At 46.6% G+C, this 26,075-nt stretch overlaps 1 protein-coding gene across 2 annotated transcripts in view; it reads right to left on the reverse strand.

The window, feature by feature from the left end:
• Nucleotides 1-8,030: 8,030 nt before the first annotated feature.
• Nucleotides 8,031-26,075, reverse strand: part of LOC119957992 (heterogeneous nuclear ribonucleoprotein U-like protein 1) — a 69,312-nt gene continuing 51,267 nt past the window's right edge. The window contains exons 10-15 of one of the 2 annotated variants that reach the window (XM_038786243.1): nt 24,522-24,650; nt 15,307-15,475; nt 14,553-14,780; nt 13,871-14,034; nt 11,387-11,638; nt 8,031-8,995 (exon numbers count right to left, since the gene is read on the reverse strand). In XM_038786243.1, the coding sequence (XP_038642171.1) occupies nt 8,882-8,995; nt 11,387-11,638; nt 13,871-14,034; nt 14,553-14,780; nt 15,307-15,475; nt 24,522-24,650 (1,056 nt within the window). In that variant the 3' untranslated portion in view covers nt 8,031-8,881. Of the gene's footprint in view, nt 8,996-11,386; nt 11,639-13,870; nt 14,035-14,537; nt 14,781-15,306; nt 15,476-24,521; nt 24,651-26,075 lie in introns of both variants that reach the window. The other variant, XM_038786242.1, reaches the window with a different exon arrangement.

Consider the following 26,075-nt stretch of genomic DNA (forward strand, 5'->3'; position numbering starts at 1 on the left):
CGTTAGCATCCAGCCCTCAGAAATGTCTCATAACTCCATCATCTCATTGAAAGCAGCCAAGTAAGCTTTGAACCATTTACAACGACAAAGTTATCCTATAGATCTGAGCACTGGAACAAACCAGAGCCAGGCGATATGGCGAAGTGTAGGGTGAGGGTTAACAGAATGAATATGCTAATGTATGATATGAATAAAATATGGCAGATTTTGGAAATCTGAATTAAAAACAGAAAGTGCTGGAAAAATGCAGCATATCTGGCAGCATCTGTGGAGAGAGAAACCAAGTTAACATTTTCCCCAAGGTGTCCTCTTCACTATAGACATCCAACCCCTCGTCACTTCCAATCCCAACAAGGATGGTCTGAGGGCTCAGTTCATAAGATATAGAAGCAGAATTAGGCCATTCAGTCCACTACTCCACCATTCTATCGTGGCTGATATGTTCCTCATCTGCTACCTACGTTACAGGCTGCATTGCAAAATCAGCCAGAGCATCTCCTCCCTTGAACACACGACCTAGGAGCGGGAGGCAGCAATTTAGCCTCCAGAGCCTAACACCCTCAATGTGATCATGGCTGATCCCATCTCAGCCTCAACTCCACCATCCTGCCCGTTCTCCACAATCCTTCAACCCATTACCTCCTCAAATTTACTCACTGTCCCAGCATCAGCCGCACTCGGGGGTAGCGAATTCCACAGATTCACAACCCTTTGGGGGGGGGGGGGGGAAGTAGTTTTTCCTCAAATAGGTTTTACATTTGCTACCTCTTATTGCAAGATTGCAACTCTCATTTTAGAATGCCCCACAAGAGGAAGCAAGCGCTCCACATCTACTTTATCCATACCTTTTAGCATCTTGTACTCCTCGATTGGATCTCCCCTCATTCTTCACTTCTCCCTTGTGCAGAGGGCTGAACAATCCCTGTACATCACCACTCTCCTCCATCTAGCTGAACTTAACCATTTCTCCTGAAACTTGCTCTCACTTCCTGCAAATAAAAGGTGTGGCTATGGGTACCCGGAGGGCCCCAGGTTCTGTCTGCCTTTTTGTGGGGTGGGTGGAACATTTCTTGTCCTACTCAGGCCTCACTCAGTACATCGAAGACTGTATCAGTGGCATCTCATTTGGGCCTGGAAAAGCTTAGTGATTTTGTTTCCAATTTCCATCCTTCTCTCACCTTCACATGGTCCAAACTCAGACACTTCCCTTCCTTGACTTCTCAGTCTCCATTTCTGGGAATAGACTGTCTGGGAATATTGTCTACCAATATTCCTCTCAAGTCCACTGACTCCTACAGTTACTAAACAACAGCTCCTCAATCCCATTCTCCCAGTTTCTCCATCTCCGCCGCATCTGTCTCGATGATGCGATCTTCCAAAGCGGCACTTCTGAAATGTTTTTTCCAGAGCCAAGGAGTCCCTCCACCCCTCACTTTGGTTGACAGGGCACTCAACCATTCCTGACCCATTTCCCGCACCTCTGCCCTCATCCCTTCCCCTCCCACCCAGGACCCAGGTCCCTCGTCCTCACTTTTTAACCCCACCAGCATTTACATTCAAAGGATCATCCTCTGCCATCTTCCCCTCGCCCCCCCCCCCCTCAATAGGGACCACTCCCTCTAACACCCTGGTCCACTCCTCCATCATTCCCAACTCCTTATCCTCTTCCCATGGTACGTCTCCACACAATCGCAGTAGAGGTAACACCTGCCCCTCTACTTCCTCCCTCCTCGCTGTTCAAGGCCCCAAATGACCACTTTCATTTGCGGGGGGGGGGACTAAATGCTGACTGGATGCCCGCTCTGTGGCCCACCTTTTCTCAGTCTGCAGGCATAACCCCAACCTTCCTGTTGCTTACCATTTCAACTCACCGTCCTGCTTTCTTGCCCACATGTCCATCCTTAGCCAACCGCAATATTCTCGTGAAGCCCAACGCAAACTGGAGGAACAGCACCTCATCTTCTGATTAGGCGTTTCACGGCCTCTGGACTTTACATTGAGCTCAACAACATCAGATCATGAACTCTCTCCTCCACCTTGACCCCCTTTTTAAATCTATTTTTTTTGTCCCGCCCGTCACTTGTTCTTCAGTTTTGCTTTCAGAGAACGCTGACCCTTGTTCTGCTATTAACACGTTGTTATCTTCCCTTTATGCCACGATTAACACCCGTCTTAGTCTTTAACACTACCATTAACACTCCTTTGTCTTGTGCCCATGACATCTTTGTCAAATCGCTCCCGAGATCCCACCTACCCCATGCCTTCTATTTTTTTCCATCTCCCTCTTAAACAGTAGAAAAAACTCCATCACACTCTCTTTAGCTCTGAAGACGACATAGGGACTCGAAACGTTAACTGTTTCTCTCCCCACAGATGCGGTCAGACCGGCTGGAATTTTCCAGCATTTTCTATTTTATACGCTACGGTATGACATAGATGACGATGCAGCCAGGTCAGAACACACAATGTTCAGGGGGCAACAAGCCCACTCTGTAACCTGTTGTATAGTATTAATAAAGCTCTTTTGTACAAAAGTACGACTATAGTCTGTCTGAGGGTCACACACACACATACCAGTAACCAAGAAACACACCTGGAGTCCACAGATCAGGGCTCCCTCACACATTTCTAACCAGTTGTCTTCTTATTTAAGTTTGAAAACACACATCAAAATCAAGGCTGGAAAAAAAAACAGGCAGGCTTGGGTGGTTCATGATTGGAGATCGGGGTGTATGCAATGTTGATTGTCAGCCTGTTATTCGGAACATAAACCTCGGGATTTTCCCAAGTGCAGCTGCCTTTGCGTTCCTCAGGCATAATTTACCAATGCAAAGGGGCTGAATGGGATTTCAGGTGTGGACTCTGCACGATTTCTTTACCATTGTGGCAACCCTTGCATTTCCATCTCGTCCTCCTTACCACATTGGAGGCCAATTAACTCCGGGGGGGGGGGGGGGGGGGGGGGTAAACACCGTGACACAAAAGCTGGAATTAAAACAGAGCAGTAGAATTCATGCCAGGCCCACGCTTTCCATTTGTAATTCGGCCGTTGGCAAATCTGACAACATCATAAAGAGCTTTATTTATTAACACGATTGACAACCCAAGAGCATGATGCACAAGGAATGCAATGAAAAAAAAAGAGAACCGCTTATTGTCACGAGCAGGCTTCAAATGAAGTTACTGTGAAAAGCCTCTAGTCGCCACATTCCGGCACCTGTTCGGGGAGGCTGGTACGGGAATTGAACCGTGCTGCTGGCCTGCCTTGGTCTGCTTGAAAAGCCAGCGGTTTAGCCCAGTGTGCTAAAGAATGCAATAAATTGCCAGCAGATCCACTATTGAAATGGTTTTGTCACAGAAACTGGGCAATTTTACCTGGCACCCCACAAGCTCGCACACAAAATCGAGATGAGCAATTTCTGCAAGCACACTTCTGCCAGCGTTTAAACATCAAACGATTACCGCACCCGTGGCCCAGCCTCCCTGGGGCCCACAGCTCTAATGTAAGAAAACAGTCTCAGGCACTCCATTCGGGCGTTAATGGGAACAGGAATGGATACTAAGACAAAGTGTTTGTGTGTAGGGGTGGGGGGGATTAAAATCTTCGACACAGGTGTATTTTTAGGAGGTTCTGAAAGGATGGTGAGATGGAGAGGCTCAGCGAAGGTTTTCGAGGGAGTGGGGCCGAGTGGACATGACTCCACCGGAGGGGTAATGAGGGTACACCATAGGCCAGAGTCTGATGGTTGCAGAGCTGGAGGAGGTTACGGAGAAAGTGAGGGGCAAGGCCGTGGAGCAATTTGGCTGAGGGGAGGGGCAAGGCCATGGGGCTTTGAGGGACCAGGAACCAACAGAGGCCAACAAGAAGAGGGAATAAAGGTGAGCAGGATTGGACAAAGGCCAATCACAAGATCAGCAGGGGGGGAGGGGGGGGGGGGGGTAACTGGAGGCAACAAAGGTATGGATGCCTTAAAATGCTGGGACTAGCGTAGTGGTAAAAACTGGGCTGCATGGACAAGTTGGCCAGAAGGGCCTTTTTTCAAGCTGTAAACCTAATCTAATAATCTTTATTGTCACATGTAGGCTTACATTAACACTGCAATGGTTACTGTGAAAAGCCCCTAGTCGCCACATTCCTGCAGCTGTTCGGGCTCACTGAATATCCAATTCACCTAACAAGCACGTCTTTCAAGACATGTGGGAGGAAACTGGAGCAAACCCACGCAGGCACAGGGAGAACGTGCAGATTCCCCACGGACTGTGGCATAAAAGAAACCTCTTTGGCACAAGGACACTGACCTAATTTCTTAGTTTAAGCTGAATTTCTCATGCACTAGATTTGTTCAGCAAGCATAGATTTCACTTTCCCTGGGTGACAAGCCGGCGTAGTGTTTAGCACTGCTGCCTTATGGTGTCGAGGACCCGGGTTCGATCCCGGCTCTGGGTCACTGTCCGTGTGGTTTGCACATTCTCCCAGTGTTTGCACGGGTTTCGCCCCCACAACCCAAAGATGGGCTGGGTAGGTGGATTGGCCACGCTAAATTGCCCCTTAATTGGAAAACTGAATTGGGAACTCTAAAATTTTTTTTTAAATGATGCCGAATGCCCAATTCTAAATTATACCATCTTGCATCTTACTGCTTGTGTAAACATATTGTTCATAAATAAATCCAACTTTTAGCCTGAATGCAATGGTTTGACAATGCGCTGCTCACCACTGTCTGGCGTGCAAAGTGATAAAACATCTCTTTTAATCTCTGGTTTAATAGTCTTTTTGTTAAAGGGTACCCATCAGTCCCCTGATGGGCTATGCTGCTCACATAAAGATGCAGATTTTAGTTTGAGAGGCTGTCTGCTAAGAACAGATAAACCCAGACTGTTTAACATATTTCAGTCTTGAACTGTGAATTTACCCCCATCATCGCCAATATATATTTTTAAAAATTGTACGGGCAACTGCAACTTCCAAAGCTGATCTACAATGGGCAGCAGGGTAGCATTGTGGTTAGCATAAATGCTTCACAGCTCCAGGGTCCCAGGTTCGATTCCCGGCTGGGGCACTGTCTGTGTGGAGTCTGCACGTCCTCCCCCTGTGTGCGTGGGTTTCCTCCGGGTGCTCCGGTTTCCTCCCACAGTCCAAAGATGTGCGGGTTAGGTGGATTGGCCATGCTAAAAAGCCCGTAGTATCCTAAAAAATAAGGTTAAGGGCGGGTTGTTGGGTTACGGGTATAGGGTGGATACGTTGGCTTGAGTAGGGTGATCATTGCTCGGCACAACATCGAGGGCCGAAGGGCCTGTTCTGTGCTGTACTGTTCTATGTTCTATGTAATACTCATGAATTAGTTTGTCTGCGGATGACAGCAGGACTGATTGAAGAGGAACCAATGAATTCAACCACTGGGCTGTAGCAACTATTTGAACTTCAAATATCTGGACTCCTAAATGAGAAGTTGGCTGTGTCGAATGGAAGTTTGCCAGAGCATGATGAACCATTTATAGGTCAGGTAAAATACAGAATAAAAGTTCCATCTGCTGTGATTTGCCCAAGCAAATAATCCAGAAAAGCTCTCTACTGCAGTACTGAGGGAGTGAGACGCTGGCTTTAAGATGAGACAGCAGCCCCATCTGTTCAGAGATGCAACTACATCGACATTGGACAGCACCCAGTTGTTGACATCTGTAAGAAAACAACCAATAATTTAACCTTTGTAGCATCTTGCTGTGCTGGCTGCCACATCAGCTGCACAGGCAGTAAGTGGCGTTTTGAAGGAAATTCATTGACTATTAATTAGTCAGGAGATCCTCAGGCTTGGAAAGGTGCTATATGAATGCAATTGCTCACTTTCAGGACTGTGATCAATCGGCCACCTCTCTCCCAGCCAGCGAGGCTGCGTCGTGTGCAATAGGCTTTCTGCAGCAGAGGTGTGGCAATGAAGCCCAACTGTTGTCAAACCAAGGTACATGGCCAGGGTGAAAGCTAGTCAAAAGCAACGCGGTACGTGGGAATTTTAATTTTCGGAGCCAGTGGGGCATTTAAGGAAGCTGGGACAGAACATTCTTGGGGAGGTCTGTGTGGCTGAGATTCTTCAGAGGGTTTATGAAAAGCAGAGGAGCAACTGAAGCCTCCAAGGCTGGTCACCGGGACACCAAGCCTGCTTCAGGTGGCAGTTATCTAGTTCCACAAAGTGCCCACTCCACCCGTGAAGCTGGTCAGCTGCTCAAAACTAACATTAACTGCAAACAATGTACAGATCAGTTCAAAATACATTTTTAATGACTTTTTTTGTTCAAACATAATTGTTCAGTTTTAAGCATCGTAACACAGTATCGACATAGCCACAAAGCAATAGCTTTAAAACTTAACCAAATGTAAAGTTAAATGGCAGGTATCAACGAGCAAATGTTTACGCTATGAAGCATTCAGCCAATCTGACAGGACATAGGCATCTTGGTGATCAACTTTCCTAGGATTACTTAACATATTTTCACTATAAATCCCGAATAAAACTCTTGCAACAACTAATTTTTGCCTGTGTAACACAATAGAATGGTGAAGCGCTTTCCTACATGGAGGCGACAACATTTACAAACATAACTAAGAAATTTACGTTTCCGCAAGCTCTAAAGTCAAATAAAACACTAACAAGAGGCGTACAATCGCCATGGCGCAGGCCACTATCTGCCACGCAATCAATCATTTCTTGTGAAGGTTTTTCCAATTTTCTTCTCCTCCCCCCTCCTCCCCCCCCCCCCCCCCCCCCCCCCCCCCCCCATTCCTATGAATAATTAGTTTGCCATTGGTACGATTTGCAATAACCACTTTTCGCATGTCACCAACTACTCAGGTGGTCATCTAACTCCAGTCCAGCTCTAGTAGGGCCAGTCACTGGAGCGCTCCCCAAGCAGCCAGCGTTGGGGCTACATTTTTTAAATTATAGTTTGGAAGCCTGTTCTTCCACCCAATTTTCAACTCACTGTAATTCCTGGGGTGAAAATCAAGCAAGTTCCATGCAGGATGCGTGGTCTGTTCCACCAGATTACCATTCAGGCTCCGGGGGCAGGACCCAGCACCTATCAGGGATCAAAGCTGGGGCCTTCCAGCGGCCATACGGTTTAGCGACTCACACCATACTCAGTCATCACTTTTCCTATTAATGCTCGGGGACATTCATTCCCAACTAGAAGTTCCTGCATTTAGTCACGCCTGCCCAAGAGGCATCAAGTTGCTTAAGCCTCTTGTACAGTTCCTATTAATGCTTGTGGACATTTATTCCCAATTAGAAATTCCTTCATTTGGTCACGCCTGCCTAAGGGGAGTCAACAAGTTTCTTAAGCCTCTCATTGAAGTGACAACGTGCCAGGGTGGGAGATTGGAGAGAAAAAAAAGAGGGGAAAATTCAGAATTTGAAATTTGCTTGCCCAGGGCAAAACTTTATCTGCTGCAAGTGTGGGAAAATGGGGGGCTTCTTGGTGACTGACCTATTAGCCAGCTGCAGGGTGTAAATCAAATATCCTAATTATTTTGTGACACCGCACAGGAGGCCATTCAGCCCATCAGGCCTTTCTGGTCAGTTTGGAGTGAATTTAACCCAGGTTGCTATTTTATGTTTAATCTGAGAACAAATCATTCACCACAAGGCCAGAAGCAAGAGAGATGCAGGGGTTGAGAGCTCTGGAGGTAGGCCACATGCGGTAGCTTCCAGAAATTGGTTTCTAATTTGGAGCATTGCATTTAAATCTAACCAACTCCAGCGATGGAGATCAGTAGTTCTACCTGGTGACAGGGAGATAAAACGCCGATGTTACAGCATTAACCCAGCATTCATCATCAAAGCAAGTCTCGTCGGGATGGCCATTGTCTACCTCCCTCGTGTACACCTTGGGAAGGATCACTAGCCATGACAATAACCTCTCTTCATTTCCATCCCCCGCCCCCCCCCCGACCCAGATACAAACCAATATACACCACACTCCTTTCAGGAACAGAGGCTGCACGAAGCAAGTGAAGCAAAACACACCCAAAGCCGAGAGATAGGCAGATTTGTTTTTATTAACAGTATACGTTTTGTCAGCTTTAGAGATGGAAGACAATTTTTCAGCTCGTCGGCCAAAGTGGTGGTGAAATAAACTCACTGCCTGAACGATATTGTAAAATAGTTTGGTTTGTACATAATGTGGAGTGTTTATTTCTTTGCCTCAATCCCTGCTTTGTGTTTTTTTTTTTACAATAACCACAACAGCCAGACCCGAAAGCTCTTAGAGATAATGCTGAGCGTTCCTCGCCACACCAAGATGGGTGCAACACAAAAAAAACCAACATTACAATCAAAAATATTCCTTGGGCCCTTAATTATATTTCAGACACAAAACGCAAAATTCTCGTCAGACGTTATTGAGAACGATAACACCAAAAGCTGTGCGCGCCATTCAATCTTAAATCTTCCCCAGGTACAAAGGCGGTTTCCACCAGACTCAACAGAAAAGCGCAAGCAGTCACGTGAATAGTTATACATTATATAAAAAAAAAGTTAACACGTGGAAGGTTCTAATGGTTTCAAAGAAATTCTGCCACCGGGCAAAATATCAATCGCCAGCTTATTAACAGTAAAAAGTTACATAAAAATCTAAAAAGGCGTCATTACATGAAACATCCCAGAATCTTTAAAACTGTTTATTCCTTCTTTCTGCATATTTTGTTTTTTAAATTTTACAGTCACTACTACTATATATTGACACAATAAAATGCCTGAAAACTTGTGTTTTCTCACCCCTATGCAGCTTTGAAATTTTAAATACAACAGACTGTGAGTAGAATTATTCTGTTTTGTTTTGTTTTTTTTAAAAAAATGATTTTGTGACGATAGCTTCAGCTTTGGGGGTTTTACTGTGTCCCGGAGCCCTGGGATCCTCCCGGGTAATTCCCATAGTTGTAGTTTCCATAGTATTGGTTCCACTGACTCTGGTTCTGGTAATACTGGCTCCACTGCTGAGCATACTGGGGAACAAAAAGGAACTTAGTCAATGTTACATCCACAGACATGAGCTTCACTAAAAGCAACGTAAACGTTTCACAACAAGTTGATTTTTAAAAAAATAGAGCCATCTAGTATTGCTGAAAAAATACTTTTGTCGAAGCTTTCAGTCTTGCACACATCAGGACAAAATGCAAGAATGCCAATTGCTAGAGGAAGCAACAACTTTATACCGTATGAGGAGAGTGCTGATTGGTTGGCAAGTGGACTCTGGTTGGTTGGTCACATGGAGACAACCAATTTAAAATAGTCAGTCGGGCTCGCAGTGTGGCACTGCGTGCAATGGAAGCTACGTATATGAATACACAAGACCCCGTTCTTGGCAGACAGGTAGATCACGTACACACATTTCCCTTGTTTTAGCTAAACAAAATACGTGACAGCCGTTGGCTGGTTTATTCCTCAAGACAATGCCGTGGCCAATCAGAGTCAAGCTATCTGGTTTAAATTTAAACAGTTAACGGAGTAATCACTAACTAGTGAATTCTCCATGGCAACACCTGTGCAACCAAAAGTCCACTTGCCAACCTTTCAGCGCTCTCTTCTCATAAAAGTGGTTGCTTCCCCTGGTATTCTTACAATTGTCCTGATCAATGCAAGACAAATCTTTTGACAAAATGTCTTTCTTTCAGCAATACTCAAGTCCTATACTACCAAAAAACTATAGAACGATCTAACTTTTTATTAAGTTATTTAAATGGGTGCTGTTGTTGGGGGAGATCAAACACTGGTTTTACACGATGCCCAGTGCGCACTGAATAGGTTCAAGTCCATTAGAGGGTTCAAGTCCATTAGAGTGCATCAACAGTAAAACTCCCGTTCTGCCCCAATAAGTCTCGTCATGATTTCAGCACAGCAACCATGGGTGGAACCTTATGTCCCCCCCCAGGTTGCAGAGTCCGGTGGGCAGGCTCAGGGTGGAGAGCCCATTGTACTCCTCTCTGGAGGGAGGTGTTGAGTGCTCTGGAGGGAGGTGTTGAGTGCCCGGAGGCAAGTTAAGGCTCGTCTGTTCAGACACCTTGTCCTCAATGGAGGGACCTGCCAGGGTCAAGAGCTCTTGATGTGGGAAGATTCTCTCTACGCCCCCTCCCCGTTCAAAGCCACTTCCTCCAAGCCCATCACAGTTACCTGGGACCCAGGGCCCCATGGCTGTTCCTCCTCCTGGGAACTGCTGCAACACCGAGTGACCACCGCTCCCAGTGGCACTGCAGGGGCTGAAATGTTGTCAGCTTCTGATTGACCAGCAGCTCTTGGAGTAAGGCCACCTGCTATCCAGGAACCTTGAATGTTGACCAGAGGTGCTGGATTGGCTTTTAATGGCCCCCTGGTGTCAGAGAATGGCCACAACGGAGTTGCCACCAGCCTGTGGAATGGTCCACCATCATAGCTGCTAAATTCAACCCCAGGTCATATTCGGACGTTAAATGACGCAACTATAAAGAAAGCTGTTTATCCCATCCAGGTGAAAGCGTTACCTACTGCCACAGCCAGCCGGTCCTCCAGAGGCAAAACAGTTTCATCATCCATACAAAGCAAAAAACTGAAACATGATAAAAATGCCATTGTGGGCAGCACGGTGGCGCAGTGGGTTAGCACTGCTGCTCACGGCACCGAGGTTCCAGGTTCGATCCCGGCTCTGGGTCACTGTCGGTGTGGAGTTTGCACATTCTCCCCATGTTTGTGTGGGTTTCGCCCCCACAACCCAAAGATGTGCAGGGTAGGTGGATTGGCCGTGTTAAATTCCCCCTTAATTGGAAAAAATGAATTGGGTACTCTAAATGCATTTTACAAAAAGAATGCTATTGTGCAGATAATTGTCTCAACACATTTAAACAAGAATGTCACATTCAAACCAAATCCTCATTTCTGCCATTTCAGAGGCAGCCTTTGGTGCACAGACCAGCAATAGCATCAGTTTAGAGTGACGAGTCAGTCCTGCATCTGCAGATAAGAGTCTTATCCGATCTTTTCATCAACAGATCAGATTATTAAGATTTCCTGCTCCGGAGATCAGTGAATTCAGGGACATGCTTCTCAGAATGTGGATGACACAGAAACGGCTGCATTTCAGTGCCCACCTACAGTGCAGCTTTTAACAAGCTCACTGAACCCCTTCAGCCATACCAGGAAAGACAGAGTTGAAGTAGGTGGCAGGTTCCTTACTCGTGAACAAGATGCGTTTGGTCATTTTTGGTCCTTCCTGATGCCCGTCACAAAGTACCCAATTTATCAAACACCAGTTAACTCAATTTCCGATTAGAGTATCAAACAAACTGTGCACAACGATAGAGAATAGAAAGCTCAGGGAGAGTTAAGGCATGCATTCTGACAATCCAAGCCTGTTAAAAATTCACCTGCTGGTATTGGTTGGAGTATTGCTGCTGACTGTAAGGTTGTGTCGCAGTCTGGGGCTGAGTGTAGGCTTGGTTGTAGTTCCCATAGCTGCTATAGTTGCCGTAGCTGTAATTTGGATTATACGTTGGATTATAGCTCTGACTGTAACTCTGTGCATATGTTGTAGGTGTCACCGTTGGTACAGGTGCAGGCACTGGTGCCGGTATTGGCGCTGGTATTGGCGCCGGTGCCGGCGGTAGCACTGCTACCGGCTAAATAGAAAAGAAACATGACAAGTTTGTTACAGATTCTGAGGTTAAAGCTCAGAACGGCAAACAATCCGCAATCTTCCCGACGTAAATGCTCTGAAACCAATGCAAGTCCATGAAAGCGGGCACAGGTAGGAAGAGGAGTTCCAAATGTGAACAGTCAAACTTGAGAAAGTGCTAAATAAAGATCCCAAACACAAGCGCAGTCGTTGCAAAGGTTTGAGGGTCCCAGGTTCAAGACCGACTCCTGATGTGGCACACAGACTATGCTGTCGCTTCCACAGAGAGGAGGGCTGTATTGTGGGACATCTCAGAAACATTGATTGACGTCCTTGGCGCTATCCAAGGAGCAGGGATAAGAGTTCTGGCAATCATTGATCTTTCCACAAGCACTGCTGAAAAGATCATCTGGTCACACCTGTTACATAGAAAATAGGAGCAGGAGGCCATTCAGCCCTTCGAGCCTGCTTCACCATTCATTATCATGGCTGCTCATCGAACTCAGTAACCCGCTTCCTCCCCCCCCCCCCCCCCCCCCCCATATCCTTTGATCCCTTTAGCCACAAGAGCTATAACTAACTCCTTCCTGAAATTAGACAATGATTTGGACTCAACTACTTTTCTGTGGTCGTTAATTCCACAGGCTCGCCAGTCCCTGGGTGAAAAATTTCTCCCTCCTCGTCTCAGTCCTAAATGTATCCTCAGAGTGTGATCCCAGGTTCTGGACTCCCCCGCCATCGGGAACATCCTTCCTGCATCTACCTGGTCTAGTCCTGTTAGAATTTTAGAGGCTTCAATGAGCTACCCCCCCTTTTAATTCTTCTGAACTCCAGCGAATACAATCCTAACCGGCTCAACATCTCCTCATTAAGTCAGTCCTCCCATCCCAGGATTCCGTCTGGGAAACCTTCGCTGCACTTCCCCTACAGCAAGAATATCTTTCCTCAAGTAAGACCAAAATGTACACTGATGTGGCCTCGCCAAGGCCCTGTATAAATGCAGCAAGGCACCCTGCACACTGATGTGGCCTCAACAAGGCCCTGTATAACTGCAGCAAGACACCCTGCACACTGATGTGGCCTCACCAATGCCCTGTATAACTGCAGCAAGACACCCTGCCCTTGTACTCGATCCTCTCGCTGTGAAGGTCAACATACCATTTGCCTTCTTCACCGCCTTCTACACCTGCATGCTTACCTTCAGCGACTGGTGTATGAGGGCACCCAAATCTTATTCCACATCCCCCTCTCTCAATCTATAGCCATTCAGATAATGGTCTGCCTTCCTGTTTTTGCTACCAAAGTGGACAACCTCACATTTTTATACACATTATACTGCATCTGCCTTGCATTTTCCCATTCACTCAACTTGTCCAAATCACAACAAAGCATCTCTACATCTTCCTCACAGCTCATCCTCCCACCCAGCTTTGTGACATCGGCAAATTTGGGGATATTATATTTAGGTCCCTCATGTAAATAGTTAATGTACAATGTCAATAGCTGGGCTCCTAGCACTGATCCCTTCGGTACCCCACTAGTCACTGCCTGCAAATTAGAAAACGACCCATTTATTCCTACCCTTTGCTTGCTGTCTGCCAACCAGTTTTCCATCCATCTCAATACACTACCCCCAATGCCATGCACTTTAATTGTACATGCTAATCTCTTAATTAGAACCTAGTTGAAGGCCTTCTGAAAGTCTACATAAACCACATTCACTGGTTCCCCCTATTAATTATAGCCTTGAGGAATTCCAGTAGATTTGTCCATAAATCAGAAATTTATCCCTTTCATAAATCCATGCTGACTGTCCGATCCTGCCACTGTTTTCCAAGTTCACTGCTGTTTAATCTTTTACAATGGACACTAGCATTTGCCCCACTAACGACACCAGGCTGACTGGTCCATAAAGAGTATTAGAGTTGACTATGTGGGTCACATATAGGCCAGACCAGGTAAGGATGGCAGATGTCCTTCCCTAAAGGGACACTAGTGTGTGGGACTTTGCTACGGACTAGCGGACAGCAATTATGCTTTCAACAAAATTGGCTATAAAACGATGGAACATCTTTGCAGATGTCAAAGGCTATATATAAATGCAAGCTCTTTCTTTCTTGCACCGAGTATGGAAATCTTATAAATGTGGTTGCTTGCTTCCACCCTCATTTCCAGCTGAGTACAGCTTGTTCAGCTTCACTCCTCCTCCTGCCCATTGTTACTCGACCACTGTTACCTGGCTCTGACTGTAGCTGGTTTTGTTGTAGGTGGGTTGGTGGGTGGGGATCGAGTTATAGCTCTGGGTGCGATTGTAGGTATCACGGTTGTTGGTGTTGCTGCTGCTGCTGTTGTTGTTGTTGTTGGTCCAACGGTTCTGTGTGTTGCCCCCACGATTGAAGCCTGCGTTCAAAAACAGACGGATTTTATTCTCGCCTAGTGTGGGTTCGATACCGGGCATCATCAGGCCGAAAACATCCCAGCAACAGGTGAACATAGGTAGGCCATTCATCCCCTTGAACCCATGCCCCCCCCCCAAAATTGAGGCCCAAGTGACCAATTAACAGCTACTCAAGGGCTTCGTCCCAGCACCACGAGTATTTTTCCAGTGATCGAAGGCCGACACCTGGTCACCAGTCCACAAGGTGGCCAGGCTGGTACGGGTTAACTTCTTGACGGGCACCCGATTATTACCACCCATCCCTCCCAGCCCCCGCCACACAAGGTGCGAAGCCCCCACCCTGCCCAACCAGGTTCCCTCCCCATAGCCTTTCATTTAAAAAATATATATATTTTCGTTCAACAAGTTGCAGGACAAACAACAACCATGCATAATCATCAGTAGAACGGATTAAAGAGTTTGTTGTTTTTGGTTTTAGAAGGTCTTGGTGGCCCCAGCCACTAACCTGAGCGGAACCCACCACGGTTGAATCCCCGCGTCGCCTGCCCGCCGCGGTTGTCGAACCGATTGAAGTTCCCACGTCCCCGGAAGCCGCCCGATCGGTTGTCGAACCGCTTGTCCGGGGGAGGGCCCGCCTTCCTCCCTTCCTCGTTGTACTCTTGCACCAGCTTCAGTGATTCCTCCTTCTGCAGCTCGATGTAGGTCACGTCGTCCAGGAACTCGTCGGCCTCGGGCAGGGCGAAGTTCGCTGGGAGCCGCAGAACAAGAAAAAGGAGGGGCGGGGTGGGGGGGGCAGGGAAAGAGAGAAGGAAACACAACGAGAGGAGACAAGTCAATGGGCACTCTTGGAATTGGCAAAAATATAGATCGAACCACCACAGGGTGGATCTTTGCGCCAGTGGCCCAGTGCCACTCATCACTGGGAGAAAGGAGGGTACAAGGAAAATTAAAACTTAAAAAAGATACTGCGATCCACAGAAAACCGCTTCTGAATTTCCAAGCAGATCGCTTGACATTGCATAACTGGTTACCGCCACGCACCTATGGACACCACATAAATCAGAGAATCTGGTGATGGCCATAACATCCTTGGTGTACTAACCTGGGATTTATAGTGTGTACATCTGGTAAGAGGGAAGAGACGGTGAAATGGGTTTCATGTGGGGGCAATAACAAAAGGATGAAGGAGGGAAGAGAGCTCTCTGTCTGTGCTTTTTTCCCCCCTTCCGATTTTTTTTTTTTTTTAAACAGGATGTGTGTTTCCAGTTTCCTACCTTTCATTTCTAAAACTGCATGATCAGGAACATCTTTTCCTTCCTCATCAGTGCGCTTTATTGTCCGCTCTGTTAAATCGGCATCCGTCGGACAAATTACAATAGCCTTGCGTTGAAACCCTTCAAAAGGACGCATTTTTCGTCTCTGTGCTGATCCATAAACATTTGTCTAGCAATGGTGACAAAGAAGAGGCAAAATTGTTCATTATTTGTTGTTTGGTTTGCAGACATTGAGGCCTGTAAACGACGAAATAAACAGTTTTCCCCCCTCATAGCTCAAATGTTCTGGCAGGGTGGCCCCCCCACCCCCAAGCAGAAAAACTTACCCCAGGATTCGGAATCTGCTGACTGAACGTTTGTTTTAAAAGTCTTGGATAAACCTGACAAGGGACTGGCAAGGCTCAGGAAAATCTCTTGCTGCTCCATAATTTAGGTAAGCCCAACCAACGGCGTAAGCTCGTCAACACGAGCAATCTTAAAACAGAACACGTCAAACCAGGCTGCCTTTCTACCATCCCGACAACTGCTTTCTGACCGCTCCGAGTCTTCAAAAAGCAATCAGTAAAATATTAAAACAAACCACCAACTGTAGGCTAAATAGAGGGGGTTCATCCAAATAATTCCAGCCTGGAAGTTGGCAACTTTCACCAATTAGAACTCAGCACACAAAACAAGTAGTTCACCAATTAATTTTAAAAGTCAACCAAGAACCAGGGAGTGGCGATTCTGGTGGGGAAAAATGTGTTGTTTGAGGCATCGGAGGCGGTGGCGGATAAGTGGGGTAGGTATGTTATGGTTTGGGGCAGGCTACAAGGAGAGAAGGTGGTACTGGCTAATGTGTATGCCCCAAATTGGGACGATGCGAGCTTTATGAGGCGTATGTTGGGACGGGTCCCGGATCTGGAGGCGGGAGGTCTGATCATGGGGGGGGGGGGGGGGGGGGGACTTTAATACGGTGTTGGATCCTTCACTGGATCGGTCCAGCTCTGGGACGGGTACGAGGCCGGCGGCGGCCACAGTACTGAGAGGGTTTATGGACCAGATGGGTGGGGTGGATCCATGGAGGTTTGTGAGGCCGAGGGCACGCGAGTACTCTTTCTTCTCCCACGTACATAGGGTCTACTCTCGGATAGATTTCTTCGTGGTGAGTAGGGGACTGATTCCGAGAGTGGAGGAGGCCGAGTATTCGGCCATTGCAATCTCCGACCACTCTCTGTATTGGATGGAGTTGGAGATGGGGGAGGTGCGGGACCAACGCCCGTTGTGGCGGTTGGATGTGGGGTTGTTGGCGGAGGAGGAGGTGTGTAGGAGGGTCCGGGCAAGTATTGAGGGGTACCTCGAGGTGAATGATACGGGGGAGGTTCAGGTGGGGATGGTCTGGGAAACCCTGAAGGCAGTGATTCGTGGGGAGCTGATATCCATCCGGGCACACAGGGAGAGGAGCGAGAGGAGTGAGAGGGATAGGCTGGTGGGAAAGATGCTGGAGGTGGACAGGAGGTATGCAGAGGCACCAGAGGAGGGACTGTTGGGGGAGATGCGCAGCCTGCAGGCTAAATTTGATTTGTTGACCAATAGAAAGGCGGAGGCACAGTGGAGGAACCCACAAGGGGCAGTGTACGAATATGGTGAAAAGGCGAGTAGGATGCTGGCTCATCAGCTCCGCAAGCGGGATGCGGCTAAGGAAATTGCTGGAGTGAGAGATAAGAGTGGGAATGTGGTGTGGAAGGGGGTAGAGGTGAATGAGGTCTTCAATGACTTTTACGGGGAACTGTACCGGTCGGAGCCAACGGGGGAGAGGAGGGGAATAGAGAGGTTCCTTGACGGGCTTTCTTTCCCGAAGGGGCAGGAGGAGAAGGTGGAGGGGTTGGGTGCGCCGATTGAGCTGGAGGAGCTAGTTAAGGGGATCGGGCAGATGCAGTCAGGGAAGGCACCGAGGCCGGATGGATTCCCGGTGGAATTTTATAGCAAGTTTGTGGACCGAGTGGGCCCCTTGCTGGTGCGGACACTCAACGAAGCGTGGGAAGGGGGGACTTTGCCCCCAACAATGTCGCGGGCGTTGATCTCGTTAATTTTAAAGAGGGACAAGGACCCCCAGCAGTGTGGTTCATACAGGCCCATATCTCTCCTCAACGTGGATGCTAAGGTGCTGGCAAAAATCCTGGCCACCAGGATAGAGGACTGTGTGCCAGGGGTTGTGCACGAGGACCAGACAGGTTTTGTGAAGGGAAGGCAGCTGAACACGAATATGCGGAGATTGTTGAATGTCATTATGATGCCGGCGATTGAGGGGGAGGCAGAGATAGTGGTGGCGCTGGATGCGGAGAAGGCCTTCGATAGAGTGGAGTGGGGGTACCTATGGGAGGTATGGATTTGGTGAAGGGTTCATTAGATGGGTCAGGCTGCTATACGGGGCCCCGATGGCGTGCGTGGCCACGAATAGGAGGAGGCCGGAGTACTTCCGGCTTTACCGAGGGACCGGGCAGGGTTGCCCCGTCCCCCTTGTTGTTTACACTGGCAATCGAGCCGCTGGCGATGGCGTTGAGGGATTCAGAGAGGTGGAGAGGCTTGGTGCGAGGTGGAGAGGAACATAGGGTGTCGTTGTATGCCGATGACCTGTTACTGTATGTGGCGGACCCGGTGGGAGGGATGCCGGGGGTGATGGAGTTGCTAGCTGAGTTCGGGAGCTTTTCAGGTTATAAATTAAATTTAGGCAAGAGTGAGGTGTTTGTGGTGCACCCTGGAGACCAGGAGGAAGGAATTGGTAGGCTCCCGCTTAGGCGGGCAGGAGAGCGCTTTAGGTACCTGGGGGTGCAGGTGGCCAGGGACTGGGGGACTCTTCACAAGCATAATTTCACCAGACTTGTAGATAAGATGGGGGAGGAGTTCAAGAGGTGTGACATGCTGCCATTATCGTTGGCGGGGAGGGTACAGTCGTCAAAATTACGGTGCTTCCGAGGTTCTTGTTCCTCTTTCAGTGCCTGCCCATCTTTATCCCCAGGGCCTTCTTTAGGAGAGTGACTAGCAGTATTTTGAGCTTTGTGTGGGCGCATGGGACTCCGAGAGTGAAGAGGGTGTTCCTGGAGCGAGGGAGGGATAGAGGCGGGCTGGCGCTGCCCAACCTTCTGGGGTACTATTGGGCGGCCAATGTGTCAATGGTGCATAAATGGGTGATGGAGGGGGGAGGGGCGGCGTGGAAAAGAATGGAGATGGCGTCATGTAGAGGTACAAGCCTGGGTGCCATGGTAACTGCGCCGTTGCCGCTCTCCCCTAAGAGGTTTACCACGAGCCCGGTGGTGGCGGCGACCCTAAGAATCTGGGGACAGTGGAGGCGGCATAGGGGGGAAACAAGGGGCTCGATGGAGGCTCCACTGGGTGGCAACCATCGGTTCATCCTGGGGAACAAGGATGGGTGATTTAGGGGGTGGCAAAGGGCGGGCATCAGCAAATTGAGGGACCTGTTTATTGGCGGGAGGTTTGTGGGCCTGAGGGAACTGGAAGATAAATTTGGCCTTCCCCAAGGGAACATGTTCAGATACTTGCAGGTAAAGGCATTTGCTAGGCGACAGGTAGAGGGATTCCCTTTGCTGCCCTCGCAGGGGACGATGGACAGAGTGCTTTCGGGGGTGTGGGTCGGAGAGGGGAAGGTGTCTGACATCTATAAGGTAATGCAGGAGGCGGAGGAGTCGTCAGTGGAGGAGCTGAAGGCTAAATGGGAGGAGGAACTCGGGGAGCAGATAGAGGACAGGACTTGGGCGGATGCCTTGGAGAGAGTCAACTCTTCCTCCTCATGTTCGAGGCTTAGTCTCATCCAATTTAAGGTGCTGCACCGGGCCCACATGTCCGGGACTAGGATGAGTAGGTTCTTTGGGGGTGAGGACAGATGTTCGGGGAGTCCAGGGAACCACGCCCATATGTTCTGGGCATGCCCAGCACTGAAAGAATTCTGGAAGTGGGTGGTGGGGACGGTGTAGAGGGTGGTTGGATCCAGGGTCAAACCAGGGTGGGGACTCGCAATTTTTGGAGTTGTGGTAGAGCTGGGAGTGCAGGAGGCGAAAGAGGCCGGTGTCCTGGCCTTTGCGTCCCTAGTAGCCCGTTGAAGGATTCTGCTACAGTGGAAGGATGCAAGGCCCCCAAGTGTGGAGACCTGGATCAGTGACATGGCAGGATTTATAAAACTGGAAAGGGTCAAATTTGCCCTGAGAGGATCAATACAAGGGTTCTATAAACGATGGCAGCCTTTTCTGGACTTCCTGGCTCAAAGATAGGTATCTTGGTCAATAGCAGCAGCAACCCGGTGAGTGGGTTCCTTATTGTAGTGTCTATTCTGTAACTTCATATTGTGTTAATTTGCGTTGTTGTTAAAATGCTGTGTTGTTCATGGAGGTGGAGCGAATGTTTATGATTGTTAATATTATTGTTATTTTTGGTATTTTACTAAGGTGCGTTATTGCTGTATAAATTCAAAATTTTTCAATAAAAATTTCAAATTTTTTTTTTAAAGTCAACCAATCATACCAATTAATAAATTAAACCACAATTGAACATTTATTTTTTTTACTAATTCACCAATTAAATTAATGTTCCTTTACTCCCTGCCTTTCCAAAAGGAATAGCAGCAATCAAGAGTTTGGCAAAAAATGGCATTGTTAAATGTAGAAAGGGTGTTTGCAATGATTGTCTATAAACGGACTGCACGATAGTGACGCGGGTCCCAGCCAGATTATGATTTGGGAACAGGCCAAATCCCCCCCAGTCACACCTGGAGACCCCAGCGCCAGAAGTAGCTGACTGATCTTACATATTAATTATTATGAAACTATCCACCGCTCCATGCGTCTGGGTGGAGAAATAATCCCAACTTTTATCGCGTGACTCTGCTGTAGTCGTGAGTTTAGTTTGATGTGGTGTGCACAGGCCCTTGTTGAAATATCTTCTTTACTTTTAAACCTCTTTCTGCCTGACGGTGCTGTCTGTTTTAAATTCAGGCTATTTTTGCACTTGAGAGATGCTCCTACAAAATTCTGTAATTACTTCAGGTCTATTTACTGCCTCTATGGGAGAGTTTGTTCTACTACCCTCCTAACCTGACGGTAACACTATTATTGGCAGCAGAAAACATATTTCCTTTTAGCTTTCAGGTACCAGCTGATTAAGCACTTCACCTTTTGCTGTAAGTTAGGTAGAAAATCACCGCTGAAGTGACTATCCAACACCACTTGACAGGCCAGAGGCAGGCCCGGGAACAAGGAAAGGGTTTGTAAAGTAATTCCAGCTGCACTAACTTTTGGGAAAGAGCGTCTCATTGGAAGGAATAGCAACTGCCAGTTAGTCATTACAGCAATAGAGAAAGAGCCTTGAGCATACAGTACCAGACATGGCAGCGTATTCTGGCACGTAAAACAAACTTCTTATTTTCCACAGCTCGCAAAGGAGCAATCTGCTGCACACTTGCAGGCTACAAGGCGCTTTATGTGAGGCATCATCCTGGTAAATCTACACATGGCTTTATGACCCCATCTGCAATGCGGTCCTCACAATTGCAGTTCTCCATCTGTGCGCTAACCATTGCTGGGCACAATGTTATCACAATCGCTTTGCTCGTGCTCTGTACTACAATCTATAAAACAATAAATGCTACCACCTTTCACCTGAATTGTAGTCTTTTAGCGACAACATTCACTTTCGCGGAATATGTACTCAATATCCCAGCTCTCTACAACATAATTCAGTGTCTGTCCGTTCACTGCATATCTCCATTTATTGTGTGCTCCCATTTTACGTTTTCTTTCCCAAAAAGAATCACCTTACATTGGAGATCACCCTGTCCACACCAACCTCAAGCATTTTACACTCCTTGCAGCAAACCTCTTATTTTTGTGCCATTAGTGTTCCTGTACTCCTTATGCCCAAGTCCAGATTGTCCATATATATGGAGAACTAATCCTGTGCTACATCACCGTCACGTTATTTTGCAAATTCAGCAAGAGCCACCCTTTGTTTTCTACCCATCTTCCAACTTTCCATCAGGCTGCTCCATTTCCCCTTGTACCAAACAACTGGATTTGTTCTGAAACATGGCAAAATATTGTGGCAGAGGAAGCCATCAAGTCCATGCCAACTCATTATGGAGCAATCAAAGTCAGTCCCATTTCTCCCAATCTATCCCCGTAGCGTTGCACGTTCATTTCCCTCGAGTGCCCATCCAACTTCTCTTTCAAATCAATTAGATCTGCTTCCACCACCTAACCCTCACAGCAAGTTCCAGGGCCATTACCACTCACTGTGTAAAAATGTTCTCCCTCACGCCCTCCGTGTATCTCTTGCCCAAAAGCTTGAAGCCATGCCCCTTTGTCCTTGTACGATCAGCTAATGGGAACAGCTTTTCTTTATCTGTCTTATCTAAACATGTCATAATCTTGCACACCTCAATCTCTTTTGCTCTATTCAATAGTTATTACAATCCCTCCACGTTACATCTACGGCACTCCGTTATCCAAGCAGACTTCAAAATTCAATTACATTTGCCAAGTGCAACTTGTCTTTAACAGGTGCTTGTTCGAGTACCCCAAACATTTCTAAATGCTTCCTGATTCAATATCAAACAATGAATTGTATGAATTTACCCAAAACCGATCCAAAACGAATGTGTTCATAGTTAGCAGGTTACCCTCCTCTTGAATGCAGCCATTATAATGGACAGTTTTTATATCAGAGGAGGATTGAAAAACTATGCTCCGATATCCTGCCTCCCCTCAGGGGCTTTTCTCCCCCAATAGCCTATTGTGCACCCACTGGGGCCAAATGACCCGTGCCAATTCTTCCCACTTTGAGAAATCGTTTCCCTTTCTGGTTATTTCTGTGGCAGCACAAGGGGCAGGCAGAAGTATATCATTGCCCAATTTTAAGATATGCAAGTGAATTATTTCCTAATGGAGTTTGCTACCAAAATCCCAACTTATGCAGTAAGCCATTCGATATGCTTTTAATAGAGTGGCACTTTCTCCACCCAAGGAAACAGTAGCTGTCTAAAGTTCAAAATAATTATAACTTAAGTCACAGGCAAGTCTCAACTTCTGCAAACCCACCACAGAATACGCAAATAGAGGACTTTGAAGAACTTGGTTTCAGTAGAACTTTATCTTAAGCAACAAAATTCCACTAAATTCTGTGACTCAGAAAGTTAACAGTTTTTAACAATACAATTTGACTCCATTCAAAACTGCACCTGACTTCTGTGCGCTCAATTTGAATTATACAAGCTTGGCTGACTGGAGCTTTTTCCAAGTTGGAAAAATAATTGAATTCAGCCCTGGGCATTTTACAATTTCTCAGTGTGGTCGTAATCCATTAGTGTCAGTGTGCTCTGGAGCACAATTTCACACTCCTCTCCTTTCAGCAGCCATTTCTGAAGGGTAAAGTAATAACTTGGTAAATCAGTTCTCAGTTCAACGCATTTGACAAAGTTAACACACAGAACTAAAGTAAGCAGCACTTGCGCGATTCAAAGTACAAGCTGTATTGTTCAGCTACACTACTAAACAATCTGCCAGTTAACGTTCATTTTGGCGATTATAGGATAATTCAATTAAGCAACCAATAAAATCCGCTTAATCAGTTCATGTTTAACGACGTGGAAATTCAAGAGTATATATGTTTTTTTTAATACAAGGCTAAAATCACAAATTGCCCCACACCAAAAGCAAAAATTAATAATTAATGTGGTGGTGCACAATGCCAGCCAACTCACAGAGTACAATCATATACCCACTTGTTTAAAAGCTATAAACCATCCCATTGCACTGGACAGCAGGCAATAGATTACTGTAGGCAACAAATATAGCTCTGAAGAGTCATAGGGACTCGAAACGTTAACTCTTTCTCTCTCTACAGATGCTGCCAAACCTGCTGGGGGTTTCAAGCATTTTCTTTTTTTAATGCAAAGTTCTGTGACAGCTCATCACACCTGTAATCTGTTCAGCAGCAAATTATATTGTGCAGTAAGCACTTATTCTTTTGTTACACAAGCAACTTTAGTGAAGAATATCACAACCCCTGCAAGATCACTTCAAAAGTATGCTTAATCTCCATCCTTTTTTAGAAAACTCCTCAACTTACTGCCAGCGTTAAACAAAAATCCTTGCTCTGCGTTTAAAATTGGATTACAGATATTATGGAGCAACACAAGACCCAAAGCCCTTGCGGTGTAAACCAATTGCAACATGCAAACCAAACATGTGTGAAATTCAATAGCGGCACACATCTTAAATCAAGATGTGTTAAATTAGACATGCCAAATTTGAGGATTAGAGCTATCTAATTCACTTTGTGGTGCAAGGAAGCTGTACATAAATGTAAAAGGGTGGGTCACTCTGCCTGTAGAAAGGAGAAAGTTCCACCCAAGGATCCAGTTAAATATTTGCAGAAACTTTGATAAAGCCAATCTCATTCAATTAGAAACAGGATGTTAAAGCTCGAACAAACTAGATGTGTGTATCAGAGCAATTATAGTGTCACCTACAGGGAATGACTAACTATTAATTTTACTGCAGGGTAGCATCTGGAAATATAATTAGGATTTCATTCTTTGCACCTCTTTAAAGGGGTCAACAAACTCCACAAACGCCACCAAGGAAGCGCAAGGTTTTTCCTGCCTTGACCCTGACTACACTCACTAATACTTACCCCTACTCACCAGTTCTTCACAAGACCACCTGCCCCAGACAAGACAACATATAGCTACTTACCAGGAGTACTTACAACAATCCTGAGCCAAAGATTTTAGACCTGTACTTACCTTGCCTGTCTTGGGAGGCCCTGAAAAGCCAAAAAGTATTAGTAATAACTTACCTGTACATCAATAATTTAACAAAACAAAGTTCCAATTACTATATTAACTTATTTTTTCTTACTTTGGTAACAATGGAGATCAGTCACTTACTCACCCATTGGTGTTTTACTTTCTAAGCAGCAACATCATTAAATTTCATCTTGTATTTTTGTTCTTTACGTGAGATGGCTACTTTCATTTGATCCCCAGGCAATGAAACAAAGTTAATCTTTATTTACAATGTTTTAAAATATATTTTATATATATATATATATAACAAGAGACTTAATTCGCTGAATAAATATATTGTTCCATTTATTGTTGTAAACAAACAAAAATAAGCTATCTTAACTAGATGTAGCAATGGAGCATGGAAACACAACTGTACCTGGTCAAGAATGTAGTTACGTTTCTTGCGGGCAGCGATCTGGATGAGGCGGTTCAAGCACTGAGTAGCCTGCTGGATCAGGACATCCCAACGGCCTGCGTAATTGCGTTGACGGCGAAGACCCATCACCTGTGAAAATGGCAGAGAGGCCCGTTGCTGAAAGGACCGGATTCTATGGCTCCTAGTAAGCATTGGTTCCTGGGGTGCAGCTAGTGACTCAGATTGATGATATTAACCCCATTTGTACGGAAATAGTTTAAGCACTGGAGAGCCTGGGATGTTTCATTCGATGGAATGTTTTTTTAAAACTCAACCTTTACACTCTTCTCACTTGACATTTCTACCAGTGAAATTATTTGAAGTATATTCTATGCTCAGAGACCTGGTTTTTTGAATACATTATTAGATTTCAAATGATCAGTTTTAACACTCAAATTCTGCCCAATGGATAAGACTACAGCCACGCTTTCCATATTCCCTAGAGACAGAAGATTTGGTGAAGCCCCCCCCCAACCACCACCTCATCACACACATATTGTAATCAGCTCTTCTTCCCTCAGCATGCACATCCGTCTTCCAACCTCCCAACTCGGGTTATGTTACTTCCAGTATTTAACTTCTTTTTTCCTCCCCCACCGAACTCCGTCTCCCGTTGGCCGTTGCTGGCCGCCTCCGATGCAATAGGCGAGAATCGCAGGAAGCCTATTAACGAGGCCAGGAGATGGCCCAATGGAGCTGCCACCCATCCCACTGGGGAGGGAGCACTCGGCTGCTAGCTGCTCGGTGGAGATGTGGGGAGCAGCAGCAGAGCTGGGGGTTCGGCAGGAACAGGGCGGGAGAGGGAGCAGAGGAGTCAGGGCCTGCTGCAGTTCTCGGAGAAGAACTCCGATGGTAGGGAAAGTAATGGAAAGGGTACTGAGGGATAGGATTTCTGAGCATCTGGAAAGGAACTGTTTGATTAGGGATAGTCAGCACGGATTTGTGAGGGGTAGGTCTTGCCTTACAAGTCTTATTGACTTCTTTGAGGAGGTGACCAAGCATGTGGATGAATGTAAAGCAGTGGATGTAGTGTACATGGATTTTAGTAAGGCATTTGATAAGGTTCCCCATTGTAGGCTTGTGCAGAAAGTAAGGAGGCATGGGATAGTGGGAAATTTGGCCAGTTGGCTAACCAAACTGGCTAACCAATAGAAGACAGAGTGGTGGTGGATGGCAAATATTCAGCCTGGAGCCCAGTTATCAGTGGTGTACCGCAGGGATCAGTTCTGGGTCCTCTGCTGTTTGTGATTTTCATTAACGACTTGGATGAGGGAGTTGAAGGGTGGGTCAGTAAATCTGCAGATGATACGAAGATTGGTGGAGTTGTGAATAGTGAGGAGGGCTGTTGTCGGCTTCAAAGAGACATAGATAGAATGCAGAGCTGGGCTGAGAAGTGGCAGATGGCGTTTAACCCTGACAAGTGTGAGGTTGTCCATTTTGGAAGGACAAATATGAATGCGGAATACAGGGTTAACGATAGGGTTCTTGGCAATGTGGAGGAGCAAAGAGATCTTG

This window comes from Scyliorhinus canicula, chromosome 27 (genome assembly GCF_902713615.1).
Source record: "Scyliorhinus canicula chromosome 27, sScyCan1.1, whole genome shotgun sequence".
NCBI classification, from domain to species: Eukaryota; Metazoa; Chordata; class Chondrichthyes; order Carcharhiniformes; family Scyliorhinidae; genus Scyliorhinus; species Scyliorhinus canicula.